This window comes from Crocuta crocuta, unplaced genomic scaffold (genome assembly GCF_008692635.1).
Source record: "Crocuta crocuta isolate KB4526 unplaced genomic scaffold, BGI_CrCroc_1.0 scaffold427, whole genome shotgun sequence".
NCBI lineage: Eukaryota > Metazoa > Chordata > Mammalia > Carnivora > Hyaenidae > Crocuta > Crocuta crocuta.
The window spans coordinates 1,420,110-1,444,721 of record NW_027533273.1 but is presented as its reverse complement, the minus strand read 5'-3'; the positions used below and the strand labels follow the sequence as shown (position 1 = coordinate 1,444,721).

Sequence of the window (24,612 nt, the reverse complement as noted above, 5' to 3'; positions counted from 1 at the left end):
TTTAAGAAACTGTAACTAAAATGCGGAAAGGGTTAAAAAAAAAGGCCATGGCAGGTTGTACGTCTTTTTTTTTTTATAAATGCCAATTGTACATTTATTAATTCCCCCCAAAAAAAACTATTATACTTTACCTTGATTTAGAAGCTGATGCCCTCAAAAGCTTCATATGAAATGAATGATATGATATGAAAGATAGTTGTCACATATTCAGAACATGTTGGGTTTTTTAAAAGCACTTCATTTCTTTGTTTCCAAAATACAAGAAAAGGAAGGTTTTGAAAATAAATTATTTTTTATCATTGAAGAATGTACAAAAATTAGTTTCTTTTGAAATTTGTTCAAGTGTCAGGAACATAGGGTTCAAATTTTAGGATATTTATTTAAGATTTAACTACATAGATAGCTCTATGTATTTATTCTATAAAATATATATGCTTTAGTAATAATGAACTTTCTAGCAAGAAGCAGAAATACAATCAAAATGTTTTATTAAGAACTATTGCCTAGAGAACATTTTTAAATGTTAACCTTTGGCTTTTACGTGGTTGTTAATAAGGCTAGAGGTTTATGGTATACTTTGGAAGAAATCAATGAAATTGTTTTTTTGAAATAGCAGTCTTAAAATTTATTTTATACAGGTCAGAGTAAAGAATACACCTATACAAGGGGGAGCGGTGGATATTGTAATGTCTTTTGAAAATTCACTTCTTCATTCCATTGACCAAACTGTTAGACCATCTTGGCCTCCTGGAATTAGTCCAAAGATATTGAAGAAATGAAAAGGGCCATTCATCATTAGACTATTAATAAAGAAAAATGCATACTTTATGAGAAAAAGGATGATGTGATCTTTGTACATTTTAACCTGATCTGAAAAATACTGGAGGGAAAATTCCATACATATGTCTAGTGAAAATTCATGTGAAAAAATTAATATCAAGAGTGTATGTTGTATATTGATGTTATACATTATTGATCACATAATTTTTGTGTTTGTATAAAGTTCAAAAACTAAGTTATAGCATATGAATGATGAATAAGGTGTTTATGCCAGAGTTCAGTATTACACTTCATAGGTTCTTTCTCACTTTCTCTTGGATACAATAATTTTTTTTTATTTTCAGATAATAACCCATTGTTATTGTCTCTGAGGAAAAGATATTTATTCCTTTTGGTAGAAAGTCATCTTCTTCCAAGTCTTGAATTAACTAAATCGCATGTGAATGGGAGTTAGAAAATAAACTGTTTCTCATGAAATATGCTAGTATCTAATTCTTGGCAGTAGAGACACTTTGCCATTAATAATGCCTACTTCAGAATGTGATTTTTGAGAAATTAATCTGCAATAAAACTCATTAGTCAAAAGTTTGAGAAGCAATTAAAAAAGAGATGTCACTTGTGTCTGATGAGAGCTTATGAGAGGGAAGTGACCTCAATAACAGATGTCAATGACAGAATGAAGAGTAAAGAAATTACAGCTTCCTGTGGAGATGTTGCTATCCTTCCAGTTATTTATAGTCAGAAGAGTCTATTTAAAAGGAATACTGGGTTTTTTAATATGTCTTGTTTATTTGCTACTAAAAGCAAGGCCTTTTAGTGTATGGTGTGTGAAGCCTACTGTATTTTTAAATACAGTTCATCTTGATAAAATAGTTTAATATCTGTAATTAAAATATAGGGCTTTGGGAAGGGAATTTAGGAATGAAATCTGATACTCAGTGGAAGCTGCTTTTAGTGAAGGCCTAAATTTGAACTCTTCCAACCTGGATTCTACAGATTATTTTTGAGTTAGCAGTAAGGTCTCTAAGTCAGGAAAGCTTCTGTAATATTCTACTACTGAAAGATAGCTCTGGGATTCATTTTTAAATATCTGTTTTACATTTAGATATAGAATAAAGAAAGTGGATTAGAAAATGAGTCATAATGAGAAAAATGACTTACCAGTTGATGAATGTATGAAGTTGATTAATATATGAAGTTTGGTAGGCAAGACAAAGGATGGCATAAAGCCAGATGTTCATCATTCTAGTAAAAATTGCCAGTGCAGAGCTTTTGCCCTATATTCTAAGCACAAATTTGAACTGAGATGAAATAGGAAGCAAAAGAAAAAAAGAGATAAAAATAGTCAGCAACCCTAAATTACATGGGTAAAAAAAAGGTTAATAAAATTCTGTGCCTGCAAGTTCAACTCCTGAAATTTATATCCTTTTTGATGTTGACTTATTATATCTATCTCCACCACAGCCGTCACCGAGAAAAGTGAAGTAATTGATCAGTGTTTTTCATCACTAAATAATTATCATTCAGTCTACAAAAAGGTCATACCTCCATCTTTAGTAGAAATGGTCTGGAAATTATTCTCCCTTTGTTACTTTGCCTGAATAAACAGAGCTTTGTGATTTTTCTTTGTTGTTATTTTTATTTTTTTACCTTTTTAGGTTATGTAAATTAATTTCCAGTGTTTTCTTTGGGTTCTGAAATTACATGTAATGTTGTTATTTTTGAAATGAAATGGAATGTAGAATTCTTTCTCTTTTTCTGTTTTATAGAATATGGTTACTTTACAATATTAAATTTTATACATACAGAAGGAAAACAATCTTGTTTGAAACCTTTCTAAAACACTGTGGTGATTGAAGGGGGAACAGTAATACATCAGTCATAAATAGAAAATAATCAGATGTGTGGATTTGGTTTTGGAAAGTTTGTACTTATATTTTTATATGGCAAGAATATGGAAGAGTGTGAGATTATAATGGATACTCAAAATACTTTTTTTGGTTAAGTGTTGACTTGACACTCACTCATCATGATTGATGGTCATTATTCTTTTCATGGTATCTCCAGTACAAAAATAGGCTAAGAAGACCTTGCTTTTTACCCTCCAGTGTTTTTATTATAAGTAGATACATTCAGAGTAATATAGAAAATATTTATGTTCTCTAAAGTAATTTTGAGGATATGTTTCAATTGATACATTGAACTCAAAACATTAATTTTAACATTTTTTTATCAAGACTTTGATAAAAATGGTAAAATATTAAGTTGTTGTCCAGTATGAGAATCTAATTGGTTAACATAAAAATCTTTATCCTTTTCCCCCAAACAGTTTTGTGTCACTCAAAAAATATAAATGTGTGGTAGTAACTGAATTGTTTTATATTTTCATTTATAACTGATTTTGCCTTCCAACAGGAGAAAATTCAGATCCAGTTAACGCAATCATTTGAAAAAGAGGAGAAGCCCTCAAAAGATGAAGCAGAAAAAGAAAAAGCCAGTGATAAGTTGCCCAGAAAAATGTTATCAAGAGGTTTGCAATTTACTTCTGTTTTCAAACAAAATTTTAATTTTACCGTCAATTATTCTATTCTTTATCCCTTGAAACTTTATATATAGTATATCTCTAGTAAAACTGATAACAGACTGAAAGGGTGTCAAAATAATTTGCACATCTGGGCAAAATGGCATAACACGATTCTGAATATCACTAAGATGCTTTAACTAAAAAACTGCAACATATGCCAGAATCACTGAGGCAGAATCACTGTTTTGACCTCTAATTGGTCTGTCCTAATGAAAGACTAGAACAGTATAATTTGAATACTTGATTCTGCTAAAAATAATATTACTCTTTAATTCTGTATGATACAACAAGCTGATTCCAAAATATTCAGTATCCAGTAAGAATATTCTTAGAAACCCAGAAGGTTGATCTTTTATAACAGATTTCAAGGAACTTCATCATCTAGCATTTCAAGTCAATAACAGTACTTCTTTATAAAACCAGTTACATTGGCCAGTATTACAAATAGTATATTACATTTAAGGGGAAGAACTTAAACATGAATATTTGAAAAACTGTTTTGAAAGCAAGCCTTTGGTGATAGACTTGATTAAATCTAAATAACTCTTTCAGAACTAGAGTTCCTTCCTACCTCTAAATTACTGCCTCTACTTATATTCATAACTGAACTAAGCTGTCTTAATTTGTGCTAAATATGGATAATTATTTAATTCTAATTTTTCACTTGAGGCATTTTTGATCATGAGAATTGTGGTGAGTATATAAAAGGGTCTTTAAAGACTTTAGAGTAAATTGAACTGGCATGGCATGTGTGAGAGAAAAATATTTAAGAATATGCATGTACATGCAGTTATATAAATATATGTCATGCTCATTATATGGGAGTAGAAAGCTTGTGGTCATCTGAGTTCATCATAAATTCCCTTTGCCTTCCTTATCAGTTTTTTTCCCATGTGGGGCATCTCATTTTTTTAAAAATATGCATCATGTGTGAAAGGGAAAAGGATTTGTTTTCAAACAACTTTATACTGGGTTTTTGTGTTATTGTTTTTTAGATTCCAGTCAAGAATACACTGATTCAACTGGCATAGATCTACATGAATTTTTAGTAAATACATTAAAAAACAATCCCAGGTAAAAATTAAATTTATAAGTTTACATTGCTTGGAGTACCATAATTTTGCTGTGTTTGTTTTCATTACTGAGTTAGAATATTAGAATAAGATTGCAGTGTTTAAAGTACACCAGAAACATTTTAGTTTCCTAGGGCTAAGATGTTGTTGGTCTACTGTATGCACATGTATAATTTTTTTTTTGCATTATTCATGTCCCGTGATATAAAAACAATTCATCCTTTTTGTAGGAATTTTTGGAAATACAGAATCATCAAGATATTTTGACTCTTAATTGAGAGTCAAAATTGAGGTAGAGAGGTAATAATGAATTGTGGAAAAGAAAAAAAAAATTCCCTTAAAATTATACACTCAACCAAATAAGAGCTTAGTGTATTCATTTTGAGTTTTTGAACTTAGCTGAATGCAGAATTTTTGTTCGTTCTTGTGTATTAACCTTCAACCTAAAGATTTTTAAGGTCCTTATATGGGTCACTGTGAAACCCTTTGTGTTGCCAGGGTACTAATGAATGAACACATGCTAACTTTCTGGCAGGTCATTGACCCCTTTGTGGCCTCTCCCCACCAAAAGTCTTATCTACAAAATATCTGCCAAACACTTTCATGGGCTAGAAAACTCCAAGGCTAAGAATCCCACCTCCAGATATTAGCTTCCCAGAGTGGAGTTCTTTAACATCCATTAAAATGAAAGTAAAACACTTTCTTTGGGTATATGCATGTGGAAGATAACAGGAATAACTCTCTGTAGTCTCTTTGAGGCTTATCTCATGTCATGCTTCAAGATCATCTTTATTTTCATTAAAGATTTATTGTATTCAGTATCATCATGGTTTTCTGTTGTACATTTAACATAAACCCCAGAAAGAGAACCACCAAAATGAAAAGTGATCTCCTTGTATACAGGGCTGAAGGAGTATAGTATAGAGTGAAGAGAAAATAAGACAAGTCTGCCTGACTTTTTTTTTCTTCAGTTCAAGTTTATTCCTCAGTGGTGGTCACAACAGAATGATTAATTCATTAGTTCATTAAAAAGGCATTTACTGAGCATCCGTCATGTTCCAAGCTTTGTGCTAAAAACACTGTAGATAGAAAGATGAAGATATAATCCCTATCTTAAAGTACTCACTGTGTCTGAGCTAGGAAAACACATAGAATATACAATTAAAATCGAATTGAGGTTGTAAAAGAAGTTTTTGGAGGTGCTATAAAAACACAAGGAGGGAGCCCCAACCTCTTTTTGATAGGATATGGGAAGGCTTCACTGAAAAAGTAATGCCTGGGCTGAGCCTTAAATTCATATTGCTTTAAGTGGAAGCTATCCATATAGAGAAACATGAGAAAGGCATTTTAGGATAGATAGAAGTGCACAGACCAAGGCACAATAGTGTGAGAGAGGAAGTAGTATGTCCAAGGAAAGTCTAGCAGGGAGGAATGTGGCAAGGGATTCTAGAAAGTGATGGGAAAAATATTGGTGAGGTATGAAGACAGACCATATCCAGTTGTTCTCGAGCTCGGATTGTACCATCGCTGTAGGGTGGTGAATCCCAGTGAGTGTGGAGTGCTGCTGGGATGCCAGGGATCCTAAAGATATCTTTAAGACGATGAAAAGAAAAATAGTCAATAGCACACCATTTAAGAAGTACTGAATATGGTGCTGAGTTGAAGAGTAACTAAAGAATTTTGGGTAGGGTAATGCCGTAATCAGATTTGTATTTTAGAAAGATTACTTTGGCAATGAGGGGCCAACAAAGAATATATTGTCCTATGGATAGGACACCATAGAGAAGAATAAAGAGGAAACGACATGTTTGAAGATCCTCAGGAAGTATCAAGGCGGGACCTAGTGATCATTTGATGTGAGGTGATAGAGTAGAACAGAATAGCTACTAGGTTTCTGGCTAGCATGACAGTCCCATTAACTGAGAAAGTGGGTGAGGGGCAAGCCTGAATGGAATAGGGCACGTTCTAAGTATAGTTTGAGATGGCTGATGAAAAAACAGGAGATGTGGTCTCTCAGCAGTTAAAAGGCTCTGGTTTTCAAGTATATGAGACCTACTAGGATTAGGAGTCATTAGTAGAGATGAAGCTTGAGAAGGATGAGTTTGCCCTAAGAGATGAAGTAAATAAGGGAAAAATTCTGTGGAGAGACAATATAGAAAAGGTAGATGAGAAAGGAAGAGACTAAGTTCTAAAAACAGAAGAATCATGAGAACATTTATCGTAGAAGTTGGGCAAGGGATCGAATGGGGGCAGCTGTTTAATGGAAGATAAAATAACACAGGGACATGAAAATAGAAGTACCAAAACCAGTCCATTAGATTAAGAAATTAGGAAGATCGTGGCTATTTTAACAAATTGTTTCATTTGGGATGGGATGGGGGAAACCAGAACTCAGTGGGTTGGGGGTAGGAAATACCTAGCTAATTTCCATAAAGCAAGATAGGATGGATTTTTCATTTCTCTGAACCCATAGGAGAGACCTCAGTAAGAATAACAATTAGGAATCTATTTTTATACATCCCAGATTTTTTTCTGTTGTACAGTTCTCTGCTTCTAAAATATAAAAGTTTTAAAGTTATCTGCATATGTATTTTTAAGTGTACAATTTAATGGTTCTTAGTATGTTTACAGATATGTAGAGCCACCACTGCAGACAATTTTAGAACTTTTTATCACTCCAAAAAGAAACCCCCTATTCTTTAGCTACCACCTTTCTATGCTCTTGAGTTCTACTCTACTTTATATCTCTATAGAGTTTCCTGTTTTGGACATCTCATATGAATGAAATCATGTGTATGTCTTTTGTGGACTGGCCTCATTCACTTAGCATAGTATTTTCAAGTTTCATCCATGTTGTAGCATTATCAGTCCTTTTTTTTTAGTTATGTATGCATGTATATTTGAATAAGCATAAATAATGGCTAATGTATAAGTTATTACTAATGTCGATATGGTTTCGAAAGTTGTAGCTAATGTTAAATTTTGTGAGAAAAAAGATTTTTATAAGAAATAACTTATGACTCCATGTTCTGTCAATGAAAACACAGTTGCCAGATCTACATGGTACAAATGTTGTATAAGTATAGTGAGTTTCCACTGAAACTTTCAAGATTGAATATTGCTCAGAGAATTCTATTAGATTTTAAGCAGATTTATTTTTAGTGATACAGAAATTTAGTCAGCCTTTCATTTCAGAATTTTTCTTATCATCATTAAATCTTTGTCTTATTCTCAGCCAAATAAATAAACTTAACTCCAGATGTTAAGTAACAGTTTATCTGGAATTACTGTTTGCAAGAAGTATTTGCAGAGGCTGTACTAACTAGTCATTATCTGTTACAGAATTTTGACCAAGCTTATATGGAATGTTGGAAGGTGGGGGTGGTCACATGGAAGCATTATTGTTTCTGCCTTTTTTTTTTTTTTTTTTTAACCACTGGTATGCTTGTTGCATATAGGCTCTCTAAAGTTATTTCTGGTATAATGACTAGTGGAGTGATGAAAAGTTCTGGTATAATAACTAAAAGATTGTTCCTTCTTTGATTAAGGTAGGAGCTTATGTATTAGTTTGATTGAGATCCCTGTTCTTATTATTTTTTAAATAATAGCATACATTGGTTCCCTTTAAAAGGTTATATAATGATTTCACTAAGTATGCCCACTTTTAGGTTCATTTGCTAAACCTATGCCTTCAGAAATTTGTGGATGTGTTAGAGTCCTATATGCAGTGCTTCTGTAAAGGATTATTATCTTCTAACTTATGAACATCACCAACATTATCTAACCTTGATTACAGATTACAGGAAACCTGGGCTAAGCTATGGTAGATAAAAGGCAGGAAATGTAAATCTTAAGAATTTAGGGAAATTACCAGTCTTATTTTTCTAGCAAGTTATACTTCTTAGTAACTAAAAGTTTAGTAAACTAGGCAGGAGGGCTTATTTTATTTTGTAAGTGGTCCAGATAATGGTTAGAAATCCTCTGCAATCCATAGATCTACATGTGAAAGGGGGAAAAAAAGGAAAAACAGCCTGAATATGCATCAATGGCTAGTAAAATTGTTAGATTTTTCTTTCATAGAGTAACAGAAATTTCTTTTCAGTGGCATTACATTCACTGAAACACATTTCACAGATCTTTTACCTACTGTTGAAAAACAGAAAGCAAATTTTGTTTTTTTCCTATCTTTTCTGATATAAGTACTCCTACCCTGGCTTTTTTTTTTTTTTTTTTTTCCCTGTTACCATTTGCATGGTCATTTTCCATCCCTTCACTTTCAGTATGCACGTATTTTTAGGTCTGAAATTAGACACTGTATAGATGGATCCTGTTTTTTTATCCATCCACCTACCCTATGTGTTTTAATTGAAGTATTTAGTCTATTTACATTTAAAGTAATTATTGATAGGGATATACTTAAAGGCTTTTTTTGTTGTTAATTGTTTTGTGGTCATTTTTGTAGTTCTCAGTTCCTTTCTTTTTCTCTTGCTCTCTTCCCTTGTGCTTTGATGACTTTGATTAGTGGTATGCTTAGATTCCTTTCTCTTTGTGTGTGTGCATTTAGTGTAGGTTTTTGATTTGTAGTTACTGCTGTGCCCATATATAACATGCGTCTAGCAGTCTATATGAAGTTGATGGTCACTTAAGTTTGAACACATTCTAATAGTAGTAAATTTTTACTACTACCCCCCATGTTTGATATATATGATACCACATTTTACATCCATATATTTTGTGATTGATTTTTGTAGATATAATTGCTTTTATTCATGTGTTTTAACCTCCATATTGGTTTTAAAAGCGATTGATCTACTTTTATTATATGTTTGCATTTACCTGTGAAGCAGAAGATCAACTTGAAAGTACTGTTTCATGAATGCTTAATAAATTGTCTGCCTCAGATTCCATTTTTTTAAACAATAAGTATATAAAATAAAATGCATAAGGAAAGTTACTGAGAATTAGATAATCTCAAGACATGTTGCGCTCAAAAGGTTAGATGAAAAGAGGGTCTTATAGATAAGTCCTTTTGTGGGGATGGGGAGGAGGGGAGGAGTAAAAATCTCAGTGAAGTAAAAATTTCCTATAAAAGTTTCAGGGAAAAAATTAAAACACTTTATGAGTGAAATTATTTGATTACTTGATTCCATTTAGATACATTTGTTGAGCTCTTTATATAGTCCAAATAACTATACAAAGATAATTGTATCAAATGCTTTTAAACAAAAGTATGAAAGAAACAGATTCTAAGAAATAGGAAGTTGTTCGAGGCAAAGGAAAACATGTTCAAGTAACCTGAGACAGGAAGGAGCTTGGCAAGACAGAGATAACCAAAATGATAAGAGTTTTGTTATTAAGGAGAAGATGAGTCTGAAGAGGTAAAGACCAAATCATGCTTACTTTGTAGGCCCCATTACAGATGTTTATTTCTAATGTCAGAGCAGTGGGAAGCCTGTGATAAATATTTAATCAAGGCAATAACATGTGGTTACACATGTGTTGTTGTTTTTTAAAGTTTATTTTTGAGAGAGAGACAGACAGAGTGTGAGCAGTTAAGGGTCAGAGAGTAGGAGACATAGAATCCAAAGCAGGCTCCAGGCTCTGAGCTGTCAGCACAGAGCCTGATGTGGGGCTTGAACTCACGGAGTGTGAGATCATGATCGGAGCCAAAGCTGGACACTTAACCAGCTGAGCCATCCTGGTGCCCTGTCACACATGTTTTTAAAAGATCATTAGGGCTGTTCCAGGTAGAATAGATAAGGAGGGAAGACACAGAGAAACAATAGACTGCTGTTACAGTAGTCAAGCCAGAGATCCTGCTTGCTTGAATCCAGGCTAGCAGCAGTGGAAATAAAAGAAAAGTTGGTAGAAGGTAAGTAAAACTTTCATTAGTGGAACACCTGGGTGGCTTAATTGGTTGGGTATCTCACTTCAGCTCAGGTCATGATCTCATAGCTCATGGATTCAAGCTCCACGTCAGGCTCTGTGCTGACAGCTCAGAGCCTGGAGCCTGTTTCAGATTCTGTGTCTTCCTCTCTCTCTGCCCCTCCCCTGCTTGCACTCTGTCTCTCTCTGTCTCTCTCAAAAATAAGCATTAAAAGAATTTAAAAAAAAAACTTGCAGTAGTAGTTAACTGCATAGGAGAATTAGAAAAGGGACTGTAGCAAGCCAAAAATGCTTCTTACTCTTTTATGCTGAATAAAAGATAGTGCCACTTACTGAGTTGAGGAATTCTAAAGGAGAACCAGGTTTGGGGGCAGAATTGAATGTTGCTAGAATTTGTTTTAAAATGTAATCCCATTTGACCTTTGTGTTTGTAGTCACCAGGTAGGCATGTTTTTCTCTTGGTTTTTCAAGAGAAAAATGTATGGTCAAAAGTATCACTTTGTTTTATGAGACTTCTTTGCAATGAAGAGGAAGGGTCAAAACTCAGTGCTGATTGGGGCGCCTGGGTGGCTCAGTCGGTTAAGCGTCCGACTTTCAGCTCAGGTCATGATCTCATGGTTCGTGGGTTTGAGCCCCGCATCGGGCCCTGTGCTGACGGCTAGCTCAGAGCCTGGAGCCTGCTTCAGATTCTGTGTCTCCCTCTCTCTCTGACCCTTCCCTGCTTACGCATCTCTCTCAGAAATAAATAAAAAACATTAAAAAAAAAAAAACTCAGTGCTGGTGTATAGTATAGACTTTCAGGCTGCTTAAGCAGGGGCAATAGATTCTCTGCTCTGTTAGAGTCTGAGACAGACTATGTATTACTTATTTGAGAGGGAAACATTAACCTTTGGCCTAGTTTTCTTGATCAGAGATGGAACTGAATGATCTGAGAAGCTACTTCTGGTTTTAAGGTTCTCTGGGTGTGTTTGTTTGTTCGTTTCTCAAGCACATGAAATTTCCAGTGAGCACAAGAATACTCTTTTGAGCCATGTTCTTGGTATGTGAGCAAAGAAGTCCTTTGGGGAGTAGTGATACCATTTATTGTTACAGCATATATGCGTTAAATAGGACTCTAGTGGTATAAAGGAGCACATGCAGGTACTCCCTAGAGCCCTTTATTTTTCATGTTGAAGGCCTGGGGTTCGTTTTTATTTTTGGATCAAAAATTTCCTAAGTCTTAAAAATACATAATACAAGTTTACAGAATGATTTGAAAAGGCTTCTCCTTCTGAGTCAGAATTAGTATGTAATTCATACTTCTCTGCTATAGTTGCATCTGTATGCTAGCATTATATTCCCTTAGGAGTATTCCTGTTGTTACTGGCATTGCATGTTCTTTAGAGTACTGTTTCTATGGAGTTTAGCATAACAAAGTCATGAACCTAGCTAAAGATGTCTGTTTTCTTGCTATTTCTCAGCTTTAGTAAGAAAATAAAAGATTAACATGCTCTTATTATGCACGTATCAACAGAACAGACTCCAATATAGTTACACTCAGCAGATCTAAATATCTGTTTTAAGAATGGCCACGTGTTGATAATTGTTGAAGTTGAATAAAGGCTACATTGTGATTCATTACATAGTTCCCTTAACATTTGTATATGTCTGAAATTGTCCATAAGAAATTAAACTAAAAACAGTCATCTTTAATTTTTTTTAAATATTCCTTTTTTAGAAATCATCTATATTTTCTAGCATTAAGCTTGTGATACTCCTCATTGTACAGTTTTTAGGAAAAAAATTAGCCATAATAATTCAGGGTTTATGATTATTTCATTGTTAAGTTTTATATATAAGAGTCTTCATATTTTGTTTCAGGGACAGAATGATGCTGTTGAAATTGGAACAAGAAATTTTAGATTTCATTGGTAATAATGAGTAAGTCCTGACATTTAACAAGAAAACAAATTGTCATCATCGTTCTCCTTGATGTACTAAATTAGTTTTTCTTCTACTTCTAGGTCTCCACGTAAAAAATTTCCCCCAATGACATCTTACCATAGGATGCTATTACACAGAGTAGCTGCTTACTTTGGATTAGACCACAATGTTGATCAGAGTGGGAAGTCTGTCATAGTAAACAAAACTAGCAATACAAGAATGTAAGTATCAACAAATGTAGGCATTTGTTAAGTATGTGTGTGATCATACTTTATCTTTCTACAGCACCTTTCATCTGAGGTTTTCCCATCGGTTTTAGCAGCTTTATGACAACCTTACGTAATAGGGCCACAAATACATTTAGCATACCAGGTACAAAATGCACCAGTCTAGACTAAAATAAGGCAGATGAATGAGGACTGGTTTAAAAAAGCAAAAACAAAAAAACTTTAGAAATCATAGTAGCAGTGATGTTTCAAAAACATTCACTTAGATTTTTTTAATTAATGTAATTTAGATAGCTGTGGCCAATCTTAGGCAAATTTGTTGCTTTTTTTTTTTTTTTTGAGGCACAGTTTGATACCCTCACTTTCAATTTATCTTCCATCATTTTACCATTCTTTCAACCTCTGGTTTTGCTTCTTTCTCCCACAAATCTCAAGAAGGTGGGGCTGTTGGTTAATATAGTATTATCCATAATGCTATATTCCTCCTTTTGAGCTGTGTACAATTAACTGAGGAAGGTTTATAAGGAGTTGAGAGGAGCCATTTGCTTAAAAAGATGATACCTTTATAGTGTTCATGAATTACATCATCAGTGCTGGTATTTAGAACTAAAAAACTCAATGCAGAGGCACCTAAAATTTTAACATNGAGGGGGAGGGGGGAGGGAGAGAGAGAGAGAGAGAGAGAGAGAGAGAATCCTAAGCAGGTTCCATGCTAAGCACAGAGCCCAAAACAGGCCTCGAACCCCATGACCCTGGGATCATGACCTGAGCTGAAATCAAGAGTTGGACACTCAGCCAACTGAGCCATCCAGGCGCCCCTCCTCTGCCAGTTTCTAAAACTAGTCCTAAAGCAACTAATTAAGTTCAGCTAAAATTTATACTTTGGTGGTAATCTGCCTATTGGAATTTTCTATATCAATTTCATAATGTGGCAGCAGTGAGTCTGTGGTAACGAGCAGCAGTCAGCTTCAAATGACCTAGATAATGCTAAAATTAATTACTTCTCTGCTTTTCTTGAAGCTATACTTCTCTTAGGGTCTATTTTTATTTAAATCCAAGTTAGTTAACATAAAATGTAGTAATAATTTCAGAAATAGAAATTAGTGATTCATCTCTTACATGTAACACCCAGTACTCATCCCAGGTGTCCTCCATATTGCCCCTCACCCCTCTTACCCTTACCTGCATCCAACACCCTGCCAGCAACCCTCAGTTTGCTCTCTGTATTTAAGAGTTTCTTATAGTGTCTACCTCTCTATTTTTATATTTTTGCTTCCCTTCCCTTACATTCATCTGTTTTGTATCTTAAATTCCACATATGAGTGAACTCCATATATTTTTCTTTCTCTGACTGNGCTGAGCAATACTCCACTCTATAATAACACATATTCTTTATCCATTTATAAGTCCATGGACATTTGGGCTCTTCTCATACTTTGGCTGTGGTTGATAATGCTGCCCTAAACATTGGGGTACATTGTGCCCCTTTCAAATCAGCACTCCTGTATCCTTTGGATAAATACCTAGTAGTGCAATTGCTGGGTCATAGAGTAGCTCTATATTTAATTTTTTGAGGAACCCCCATACTTTTTTCCAGGGAGGCCCTGCTAGTCCTCATTCCCACCAGCAGAACAAAAGGATTCCTCTTTCTCCACATCTTCACCAACATCTGTTGTTACCTGATTTGTTAATTTTAGTCATTCTGACAGTTGTGAAGTGGTATCTCATTGTGGTTTTGATTTGTATTTCCTTGATGATGAGTAATGTTGAACATCTTTTCATGTGTTGGTTAGCCATCTGGATGTCTTCTTTGAAAAAGTGTCTATTTATGTCTTTTGTCCATTTTTTCACTGGATGATTTGTTTTTTGGGTGTTGAGTTTGATAAATTCTTTAAAGATTTTCGATAACCCTTTATCTGACATGTCATTTGTAAATACCTTTTCTCATTCCATTGCTTGGCTTTTAGTTTTGCTTATTGTTTCCTTCACTATGCAGAAGCTTTCTATCTTGATGAGGTCCCAATAGTTCATTTTTGTTTTGGTTTCCCTTCCCTCTGGAGACATGTCAAGTAAGAAGTTGCAGCAGCCAAGGTCAAAGAGGCTATTGCCTGTTTTCTCTTCTAGGATTTTGATGGCTTCCTGTCTTATGTTGAGATCTTTCATCCATTTTGAGTTTGTTTTTGTGTATGGTATTCAGAAAGTGGTCCAGGTTCATTTTTCTGCATGTCGCTGTCCAGTTTTCCCAGCACCATTTGCTGAAGAGACTGTCTTTATTCCATTGAATATTCTTTCCTGCTTTGTCAAAGATTAGTTGGTCATAGGTTTATGTGTCCATTTCTGGGTTCTCTCTTCTGTTCCATTGATCTGAGTGTCTGTTTTTGTGCCAATACCACACTGTCTTGATGATTACAGCTTTGTAATACAGCTTAAAGTCTGGAATTGTGATGCCTCCATCTTTGGTTTTCTTTTTCAGGATTGCTTTGGCTATTCAGGGTCTTTTCTGGTGCCATACACATATTAGAATTGTTGTAGCTTTGTGAAGAATGCTAGTGTTATTTTGATAGAGATGGCTACTAGGGTCTTATCTCTGCACTATTCATTTGCATGGTTGTATTTATTCACTTATGTGCCTTCTGTTAACAATGACCTTTACTTTGATAGCTGCCGTATTGTTTATGGGTATAAAATTGGTTTTATCCATTGCATATAGTATTTTTTCAACTAAATACATTGGTGGAACCTAGAATTTTTAAATGTTTATTCCTACAATTAATATTAAGTTAATGAAGATAGATATCTTTGAAAAGGACCTTGTCTTCCTTTAGGGATAATTTTATCTGCAAATGAGAATCTTACTTAATTTTTCTCTGCTTATTCCTTACTCTTTTAATAATATCCTCATCAGTTAGTCATTTCCCAATTAGTTGTAGCTCAAATAGGATAGCAACCATAAGATGACTGAACTAAAGGTGAATAGAACTCAAAATCATTTAACCAATACCTTTCAACATTACTCAGAGCTGCTGGATACCCAAACACATGTACATTAGCAGGCATTTTGTCTAACATTTCGACTGATGACTCTCTAAGGTTTTCGATACAGTGTAACCTCAGTTATTTGAATGCTATGAATGATGTCAGAAAGCTTTAAGGTTCTCTTTATCAAAGTAATCAAAAGTTTGGCTAAATGTAATGTTTATGATGTAATTAAAAAAGAATGGATTAGTAGCATAATTATAACTAGACATTCAGATCATTGAAGTTACACTGTATTCTTATTTTATATCTTCTGGAATATGAAGAAGGTTGTAAATCAGAAAACCTTAGAGATCTGCTCCACATTGAATAAATGCAAACTTACCTTTTCCTCATAGGCAGATTACCCGCTCCAGCCTTGAACCAGTGGTGTTGTGGATGTCAACAACCCGGTGTCCACTGGGGTGTCTCAATGGAGCGGGAAGTTGGCGATTGCAGGGCAGTAAATTCAGGCATCTATAAAAGAAAGAGGTAAGACAGTCTTAAGGTTAGCTGAAATGCCTGCCGATGCTATTTGGTGTGGGAATCCAGCTGCTCTTAGAAAAGTTGCCAGGCCCTTGGTTAAACCTTAGAGTTGACTTTGGAGTAACTCTCACACCCAAGTACAGACACCTTCAGTAAGAAAAGATGACTTTGAACAGCTACAAAAATAGTTGATCTAAGTGAACAGGGTAACCCTGTGACAGAAATAACAACATACTACCATCTTCAGAACTAAATAGACAATCGTTCAAATTCCTACTAAAGAAAGCAGTCTTTTTCTTATCAGTTTGGTCATGAAATTGTTTTTACTCTTGTTCTTGTTCTTCTTAGTTCTGTATATATATAGCTCTGTGTGGGGATCTGCCCTTCGTTTCACCTAAGTACATTGTAAAATAAAGATTTCTTCAACTTACTTAGATAAGTTTCATTTTTAAATCTCATTTCGCATAATTTGACAGGATATAGAAACAGTACTTTATTAAAAATTCACTAGATTAAAACAAATATCCAGAAGCATTGCTTGAATATTCTGTATAATGATAGATATGGTCACGCTGAAGATGTCATTACTTAGGTTTATTTGGTTCAGAAATTTACTTGGTATTCACAGTATATTATGTCACTATATGATACATATTTAAGCTATATGTAAAACACTACTCAGGGCTTCAGTTAGACTTTCCTTGTACCTCTAAATGTATTTTTACATACCATGTATTTCAAAAGAGTAATTCCAATTTTATAATAGGATGTTATTAAGTCATAAGAGTATTAAATTAATTTGTTGAAGCTGACAGTATATTTTAGAAAGGGAAGTTTTATATCATTTTAATTTTCCATGGACTACAACCTTATGTATGTCTTCAGGATCCCATTAGAACTTGCAACATTTCTGTAGAGAAAAGAAAAATCAGCCATAAAATGTATTGTTATAATTTTATAATTATTAGTTTAGGATACAACTTGAACCTCCAAAAAAGAACTATTTCTTTTGTAACCTGTTTCAATTAATGTAAAACAAAGATGTACCTACTATAATTAAGAATTCATGGTTGAATTTGAAATTAGCCTCTTAAGTTTTAATTAAATCAGCCACAAAAAACTTTATTGCTTTCAATTATATCACACCAGATGTAGGACTGTAATACAAGATGCAACACTATACTTTTCTCTTTTTCCCAGAATTTTTTCTTAGATTTAGAGGAGGCAATGCAAAGAGGATAAATAGGCTTTGAGTCTGACATACCAATGCTCCAACTGTGGCTCAGTCATTCACTTGCCCTTGACCTTGGACAGTAGCCTTAGCCATTTGAACCTCAGCTTTTTTCAGTAATATTTATAATAATAACAAACTTCTACTGAGTGTTTACTGTTTTAAATGCAGTTCATTGATTAATTCACTTGATTTTCAGAACAACCCTATGAAGTAGGTATACTGTAATTCATTTTATGAGTGAGGAAACTAGGGAACAGAAAGGTTAAGTAACTTACACAAGTCCTGAAGCAACTAAAGTGGTAAAGCTGAATATTTGAATCCAAATAGTTCAGTCCCAGAGCCCACAGTATATTTTCCATATGGCCTTTCAGTCATAACATAGGGTAGTTAATATCTTTTCATAAGATTATTATGAAGAGTAAATGAGATAACATAAATATTAATTATTAGCGGCACTAATGAGTGGTAATTTGCATTCATAAAATGTTGTATTTAACATTTCTGGTTGTGTACTGTCTTTCCTGTTCCCTTCGGGGATTTTTTAGACCTGATCAGAAATTCAGTGAACATATTAAGGATGATAAAGGTGAAGATTTTCAGAAACGGTATATCCTCAAGAGAGACAACTCCAGCTTTGACAAAGATGATAATCAGGTAATCTGTCATGACTGCAGCTTTTCTCTGGGTGCTGGACTTACCCCCAGTTGATAATTTTCCCAGGAGTTAATTGTTTTTGTTTCTTTAGATGAGAATACGTTTGAAAGATGACAGAAGAAGCAAATCTATAGAAGAAAGAGAAGAAGAGTACCAGAGAGCGAGAGACCGAATATTTTCCCAAGATGTATGTACTGATTTATATTTAGATCCCACTGTTAGAATATATGATAAATGGGTTAGAGGGACTCAGTCCTTCTATAATCAATTGGTCATTTATTTGTAACCGTATTTGTTATGTATAAAGTCACTTGTTAGAAATACTGAAATCTGTCTTGTTCATGTTAATAACTTAATAGTTTATAAAATGCTACATTATAGCAGTTACATAAATATTTCAACAGCTGCATGCTGATGACTACAGGAGTAGTATATTGATCTGAGTATGTAGTTCGTATAATTGTTTTTTCTTTGAAACTTCTCACAGACTTGAGATATTTTAGAACATTCATCATAGTCTACAAAATCATGGACTCTAAGTTCTACTTGTAGTAGATTTTTCTCAATAAATAACTTGTTCCTTTTTTTTAAAATAAAACTAATTTTTAGATTAATATTGTCTACTTTTAAGTGCTTATGTGAAAGAAATCTTTAAAGTGGGTAATTATTTTATACATACATTTGAGAAAAGATTTAGTTTGATTTTGCCAGTGTCTGTTACGCACCCATTCTGTTTAGTACTATGTTTTATTCTAGGATATATGAGTGTATGTAATTTGTGTTAACATTGCCAGAGATGGAAATTTCTTCAATGTTAAAAAAACAAAGAGTATCATTAAAATCCAAACTATCAGTTAATATTCATAAAAATCTTACTGAGCACCTAAAGTAGGTGCTGTGCTGGGCACTGGAGGACACATCCATTTATACTTAAAATAAGTTATCCTCCAAACAGCACTACCTATGATTGATATTATCATTGTCTTTATCTTGCAGATAAGGAAACTGAAGTTTGAGGAGGCTAAGTAGTGAAAGATCGTGTAGCTAGAAAATGACAAGAGTTTGGGATTTCAGCCCAGGTCTGCTGCACTCAGAGCCTAATAAACTAGATGTAATTCTCTCTGTAGTTTGTGAGATTGATGAGGTCTCTACCCTGATGAATAGCCAAGAAATGACAATATGGTCTATGATGTGTGTGGAGACATGAAGGTAAAATAAGGGACACAGCAGAGAAGAAACATCACGAAACGGAACTGAGGAGTGAGAGGGAGAGTTAGCTTCCAAAAAGAGACTCCAGGGGAGTTAAGTGTTCCAAGTAGAGAGTCAGTATTTGCAGAGGCCCAGAGGTAAAGGAGAAGTTAACACATGAGGACTGGAAAATTCAGAGGAACTGGACTAGGTGACACAGGGAGCGAGGGAAGTTTAGATTAGAGAAATAAGCAGGAAGCAGATGACCTGTCCCTGAAAGGTGGTTAAGGTGGTTGGGTCTTTAGCTAGAGCAGGAGTCAGCAAACCTTTTCATAAAGAGCCAGATAATTAGTATTTTAGGCTTTTAGAGCCATGCGGTCTTTTATTACAACAACTCAAATCTGCCTTTTTAATGTGAAAGCAGACATAGAAAATATATGACGTAAATGGGCATGACTGTGTTCCAGTAAACTTTATTTGTAAAAACAGGTGGCTGACCATAGTTTGCTGACCCCTGTGTGAACAGCAGAGAGCTGTTAAAGGAGGGAAGCGGTGTGATAAGATTGACATTTTAGAAAGACTTTTGTGATGTTTGTTGTTTAAATTGGATGAAAAGGGGAAAACTAGTGGCTGGAAAACTAGATACAAGACTGTTGTAATAATACAAGTAAAAATGGTGGTTGCCTGAACTAAGTTAATAGCATTAGAGCAATTTGGTTTTGAGCTGCATTGAGGTATAACTGCTTGCTTGTTCACTGCTCCAGCTACAACCAAAGCATAGGTGATCAAAATATTTATTGAGTGAATGAGGTGGAATCTACAGATCGATGTACACCTTTAGTACAGAATAGTGAAAAGGGATTCACTTGTTTGGAAGAGATTATTTGAATTTCAAATTAATTTGTACCACAAAATCGAATGGCTTCAGTATGTGTATCTGTTAAAAGTAAGCATAGGGTCTCCAAGCCAAAAATAATTTCATTGTTGTTTATGTGCCCTTATCACTCTTTTGGATTTTGGGAGCAGGGCTAGGTGATACTTTTTACATATTATTACACATGATTTTTGTTGCCGTCACCAGTTTACGGATGCATTATGTATTTGACAAAATCTCAACTTTTTATATTTCTTCTTTCTTTCTAGTCCCTGTGTTCCCAAGAGAATTATATTATTGACAAAAGGTGAGGGAATTTTTAACATTCATTTGTTAACTATCTGACTGATGCTAATAAAAATTAAAATGTCTTATTAAAATGCCAACAGAATCCAAGACGAGGATGCTAGTAGTACCCAGCAGAGGCGTCAGATATTTAGGTATTGGAAGCATGTTTTCATGTAGTATTGAAAACTCAGACAATTTTTTTCTGTGTTCTTTCCCCTTTTGTCCTGTTAGCTTCTCAAAGTTTTATTTCTAAATTACAGAGTTAATAAAGATGCTTCAGGGAGATCAACAAATAGCCATCAAAGCAGCACTGAGAATGAGCTGAAGTATTCTGAACCACGGCCCTGGAGCAGCACAGATTCAGACAGTTCCCTCCGAAACTTCAAGCCTGCTGTAACCAAAGCCAGCAGCTTCAGTGGAATCTCGGTCCTGACAAGAGGTGATAGTTCTGGGAGCAGCAAAAGCATAGGCAGGCTTTCAAAAACAGGTATAAATATTTGTCTAAAACTGTGCAGTCCTAACATTCATTTCCCTATTGTTGTCTTAGCTCTTTATTTATCAGATGGCTTCTGCAGTTATCCTAACATATAAAATTGCTACCAGCAGTGCATTGAGCACCTCCACAGTAATTAAGAGGTAATGGGTGTATTGACATGAGGATTCATTCTCTGTTAGAGAGAGATTTACAAATATCATATAAAGTAAAAATCCTCTTTTGTGACATAAACTTAATCAAGTTAGTTCAGTGAAATGTCATCTTTTGCTTGATCCCCAGAGGTGGTTGGAAATTCTCCATTGCTTATTTGTAATTGGAAGGCCTGGTTTCTCACCTAGGTTTATTTAACATATAATACTGTCAGTTATTGATTGTATTTTTCATGATAAAGTCCTTCATTTGCCATTCAAAGAATCACTAAAATTGCTGGCAAGTTTCTGAGGAATATTAAAAATAATGTGATGTGATTATTATGAATGAGTGAAAATTTTAGTAACATCCTCCCTCATTCTGTTCGTTTCTTTGCTTTTAGGGTACCTTACAATTAGGCTCATACGTTTTCTCTTCACCTTCACTAACTGGGTTTAACACTAAAGAAACTCATGTCTCTTAGGATCCTTGTAGATCTTCATTTTTATTCCAAAATAAGCTTTGAAAGTTAGCAGAAATGTCTATCTTTAGCCTATTTGGGTTATCAAAGACCTATGGTGTTGTACAGATAACAAATATAAAAGAAGAGATTTAAACATGGCCAAGTACTTTTTATTAATCCTTGTCTATACTCAGTGCTTCAAACTGTTAAAGGCTTATGAATTGCACTTGTCACCTTTTCTTATTATAATGTGCATATTAAAAATATCTTAGTGTATATAATAGAATATTGCTAAACATAAGTAAATTTTATTAATGTAAAAATATGCATATGTACAAGATACGCATTTATTTGGGAAACAAGTAATCATAACAAAAAATATTTATGAGAAGATCATTTAGGAACACTGCTGAATTAAAACATTTTAAGATCTTTTCCTATTTATAATCTATATTATCTGCAGAGTTAAACATTATTTAAGTCTTTATAGGGAAAAATTATTTTTGGTAGAGTTTTTATCAGGAGTAATTTGGCACAACTTAAAATAGAAGTTATCCTTCAGAAAGCAGTCTGTATAGTGTATCATATTTGTTTATTTCATTCATTAAAGAGTAGTTCTCCATTGTGGAGTCAACTGTTATTTAAAACCTAGTTAACTATATACAGTTTCAAAATCTTTTCCTCTGTTTGATTGTCTTATTATCCAGTTTTAACCATTTTACTGAACATCAGTGACATTTTCAGTCTCTGGGTAATAGAAAATGAAATAGATTCCAGGGATAAAAATGGCTAACAATAAATTATCACATTTATTAAGTTTAGTGAGAAATAAATTTTAAAACTGATGCTATTGTAAGTACTTAGAATATTTTTCATGCTATCTTTGTCCCTTGATATGGTAAACAATTGAAAGTTGACTTTACATTATAGGAAGATAATATGATTATGAATTAATCATAAAAATGGAATTCTGCATTGAAACTTCACAATTGTTTCTCTTGATAGAGAATTTATCATTTTTGTCATCTACACTACTTTTAATCTTTCTGTGTTCTTATAGATAAGGGGTTTCTGGTATAAGAGCTTTTGGGCATTTGGCTGTGCTATATTCTTTTTCCTGGGGGAAAATTATAATCTGTGTTTTCCTAAGTGTTAATCTAAAAGGTAAAATGTACATAACTTTGCTTTGGGAAATGTGGGTAATGTGCTTTTTGTGTCTGTCTGTGGCTGGTGTTATATAATCTTGCTTAAGTTGCATGCTTTGGCTATGACTTCTCTGACAACTTATGTGATTAGTTTGCTGTATTAAACTTGTTGATAATGGAGAGGAGAAGCAAAATTATATAGTAAATCAAAAATAGCCAATGCTTTTATGTGGTAACTGCATGTTATATTATGTGGATTTTATTGTTACATATTTAAAACCTGCATTTTTACATGAGGTTTAAAAAATCCATATTTTTCATTACTCCTCCCCTAGGTTCTGAGTCTTCTGGTAGTGTAGGGTCATCTACGGGCTCTCTTTCTCACATCCAGCAGCCTCTTCCAGGTACAGCTCTCAGCCAGTCTTCTCATGGCGCACCTGTCGTCTATCCAACTGTCAGCACTCATAGCTCTCTTTCCTTTGATGGTGGCCTAAATGGGCAAGTCGCATCTCCTAGCACTAGCTTCTTTCTGCTTCCCTTGGAAGCGGCAGGCATACCACCTGGCAGTATTCTGATCAACCCACAAACAGGTTGGTATCAAGAAAAAGGTGTTTATTTCAGTTGAGATATCAGGAGTTACTGAAAAGCAAAAAATGTGTATTAAATGTATTATCTGTACATATGTATTGTCAGTTTTTAAGTTTTCATGAATAATTAGTATTTTCCCTAGAACTTAAATAAAACATTTCTGCTAGAAAATGTTATAAGACATATTTATATCAGAAAGTATTTTTCTCTTTATGACATCCAGACATCACCTTTTAGGCCAAATTATGGCCTAACCATAATTGAAAAATGGTTCATTTCCTAGAAATGAGACAACGGCCACTGAAGAGCTTTATTTGATTAAAAAAAACTAAAAATTATCATGGGGAAAATAGTATGCATTTCATAAAGAAAGAGAAAGTAAGCAGCTCTTAATCATTGTAGGATGAAGCAGAAAGGACATATAAGTTATTGTCCTTCAGAATATAGTAATTGTTTTCCCCTAAGGAAAAGGTAAGGCACATGTTATTGTTAGAAAAAGGAAATAGGTAGTCTTTATGAATTCATACTGAAGACACATATTCTTTGCATTTAGGTAATAATTCTCATTTTTTCAGCATCTACAGTATATTAGGTACTATGTTAGGTGCTTGAAACACATTACTCAGAATCATTATAATAACTTTATTTGTTAGGTGAAATCCCCATTTACGTATCAGGAAACTGAACCTCAAAGAGATTAAGAAACTTACAGTCATAGTACATTTCATTATGCATGCAGTATGCAGTACAGAAAACATGATCTTTTAAAAGATCACATGAAGTCTAGTCTCTATTCAAAACATTATGGCCCAGTAATTTTGCAAGATAATGAGAACAACCTTATAAATCATTTGATAACCTTTCTTAGAAATTTGCACCCTTAACTCATGTGGTCACATCAGCATGGCAGTAGTTGAGTGAGGTAGGTACAGATGAGAGTGTCTTTGTGTGCTCTGAACCTTTTCTTTTGTTTGTTGTAGAGAAGACCATGGCTTGGAACTCATTTCCATCAGATTTCTTTGCATCTGTTTTTTAAGATAAAGTATTGGAACATTTGTTTCTATTATAAGAATTGAATAACTGACTATTCAGAAATTCTGTTTTTGCTTAATAACCATTATCTTCTTCTCCTTCAGATTTATTTATATTACTAAACTTGCTGTTTCTCTGAAGCAGGATATAAGATGAATTAATATACTTAATGTATTTACTATTACTTTTCATTCAAAACATATTGGTTGTTTTTTTTTTTATAATATGAAAGGTTCAACTGACTAGGAAATTATAGAGTAAGCAACAGATAAACCTAAAATTGAATTGTATTCTTAATTTTAAGTGAGTTCAAAAGTGGCCTCTTTGCTTTTTGAGAACAGCATTATAACACATCCAACTTTTTCAAACAGTCCTTAAATTACTTTTATGCATGCTTCCACCCAAATCGTCTCTACCATTTCTATTCAGAATTACAATCAACAAATACCCAGCATGGTTTGTTTTCATATAACTAAACTATCAAGAAATCAGTGAAAATTATTTGAATTAGAAGGACTTTTCCCACTTGGTATCAATGGAACAATGT

At 33.9% G+C, this 24,612-nt stretch overlaps 1 protein-coding gene across 9 annotated transcripts in view; it reads left to right on the top strand.

Annotated features, from left to right (window-relative positions):
• R3HDM1 (R3H domain containing 1) overlaps window positions 1–24,612 on the top strand; it is a 127,711-nt gene that overhangs the window by 18,007 nt on the left and 85,092 nt on the right. For 5 of the 9 annotated variants that reach the window (XM_077747828.1, XM_077747824.1, XM_077747827.1 and 2 more), the window contains 10 exons: window positions 3,196–3,310; window positions 4,360–4,438; window positions 12,184–12,243; window positions 12,327–12,467; window positions 17,754–17,862; window positions 17,954–18,049; window positions 20,194–20,231; window positions 20,314–20,364; window positions 20,473–20,699; window positions 22,781–23,035. In XM_077747828.1, the coding sequence (XP_077603954.1) occupies window positions 3,196–3,310; window positions 4,360–4,438; window positions 12,184–12,243; window positions 12,327–12,467; window positions 17,754–17,862; window positions 17,954–18,049; window positions 20,194–20,231; window positions 20,314–20,364; window positions 20,473–20,699; window positions 22,781–23,035 (1,171 nt within the window). The remainder of the gene's footprint in view (window positions 1–3,195; window positions 3,311–4,359; window positions 4,439–12,183; window positions 12,244–12,326; window positions 12,468–17,753; window positions 17,863–17,953; window positions 18,050–20,193; window positions 20,232–20,313; window positions 20,365–20,472; window positions 20,700–22,780; window positions 23,036–24,612) is intronic. The other 4 variants (XM_077747832.1, XM_077747831.1, XM_077747830.1 and 1 more) reach the window with 3 other exon arrangements.